This window comes from Agelaius phoeniceus, chromosome 6 (genome assembly GCF_051311805.1).
Source record: "Agelaius phoeniceus isolate bAgePho1 chromosome 6, bAgePho1.hap1, whole genome shotgun sequence".
Taxonomy (NCBI): domain Eukaryota; kingdom Metazoa; phylum Chordata; class Aves; order Passeriformes; family Icteridae; genus Agelaius; species Agelaius phoeniceus.
The window spans coordinates 50,027,864-50,029,457 of NC_135270.1; the positions used below are offsets into that span (position 1 = coordinate 50,027,864).

The window sequence follows — 1,594 nt, forward strand, 5'->3', positions numbered from 1 at the left end:
GCAGGATGTGACACAGAACTAGCAACCTGAGACACAAGGTACATCTGTCCTTTAGGAGACCATGGCTAGTGCAATAAAAAGATAAGAAGACAAAATAATGATGAACATCCTCAAAGAATTAACAAAGACTTGCTGCAGCTCAGTTCTAGTGAATAAAAGCTTCTAAATATTCTCTTCGGTTAACCCATTCATAACAATATCTGTTGTTGCTACATCCCCTCTGTTATACTTGCCTAAAATTGGTCCAGGCAGTCCATAGCAATGCAGTCTGTAAAACATTCTACAGACACATCCAGTGTCTGTGAGAAGCAGCCCAGTGAACTGCAAGCCTGTTCAAAAGCTATGCTTGGAGGACATTAGGAGAAGCAAAAGACAGCTTTTCTTATTGTGTCTTTTGCAGCAATGAGCTAGATCCAGCAATCTCATGTCATCTATTTTTCTCTTCACAGAAATGGTTTCCATCACAGCTGAAAATGTTACGCAGCTGTACAACATGACTACCCAGGAGCTCACAGTCAGTCCAGAATATTCCCACAATAATTCAGGAGTGCATCAGATAGATCAATCTGAATGTGTTAGTGCAGATGTGTGGAAATGGCTACAGGATTTTCAGCCTGGATTTCTCTGGTTTATATTTATTCTGGGATCAATAGAAAATTCCTTTGTGCTCACCGTCCTGTGTTTCCACAAGAGTAGCTGCTCAGTGGCTGAAATTTACCTAGCAAACATGGCATTTGCTGACCTAATGTTGGTCTGTACTTTACCTTTCTGGGCCATTAATATTTCTAATAAATTTCATTGGCCTTTTGGCCAGTTTCTCTGTAAAGCCATCAACATTATGAGTTACATGAACTTATATTCTAGCGTCTATTTCCTGACACTAGTGAGCATTGACCGCTACCTGGCCTTGGTGAAAACCATGTCCCTTGGACGGATGAGACGAACCGTCTGTGCCAAATGGAATTGTTTTGTAATTTGGACATGTGCGCTGCTCATGTGTTCACCTACAATGGTGTTTCGAAATTTGCATTATTTTGAAGAGTACAACGTCACAGCCTGTGTTCTTCTTTACCCAGCTAGCTTCTGGGAGCCCACAAACAACTGCTTGCTGAATATTGTGGGGTTTGTGATCCCAGTCTGTGTAATTACCTACTGCACTGTTCAAATCATCAAAGCCTTACGAAGCAGTGAGCTACGAAAAATGAAGGTGGTCCAGACAGAGAGGAGAGCCACCATGCTGGTCTTTGCTGTGCTCCTGCTGTTCATCATTTGCTGGCTTCCATTCCAGATCAGCACATTCATCGACACAATCCGTTACTTCTCACCCACTCTCAGGTGCCTGGAGGAGGTCAATGACGTACTGACCCAGATAGCCACATACTGCTCCTTCAGCAACAGCTGCCTGAACCCTGTCTTGTATGTGATTGTTGGGAAAAACTTCCAGAAGAAGGCTGTGGAATTCTACAAGGACTTGTTCGCAAAGAGGTGCAGAAAATCACAGTCTGTGCAGATGGAAAACTCCCTGGACACTTTAGGAACTTCCATTTCAAGCGAATACCCAAGGAAAAAGTCTGTTTTGTCATTACCCCAATAG

The 1,594-nt window shown here is 42.9% G+C and overlaps 1 protein-coding gene across 1 annotated transcript; it reads left to right on the top strand.

The window, feature by feature from the left end:
* Positions 1-451: 451 nt before the first annotated feature.
* On the top strand, positions 452-1,594 carry BDKRB2 (bradykinin receptor B2). Its single transcript, XM_054635869.2, has one exon. The coding sequence runs from the start codon at positions 452-454 to the stop codon at positions 1,592-1,594; it is 1,143 nt and encodes a 380-aa protein (XP_054491844.2).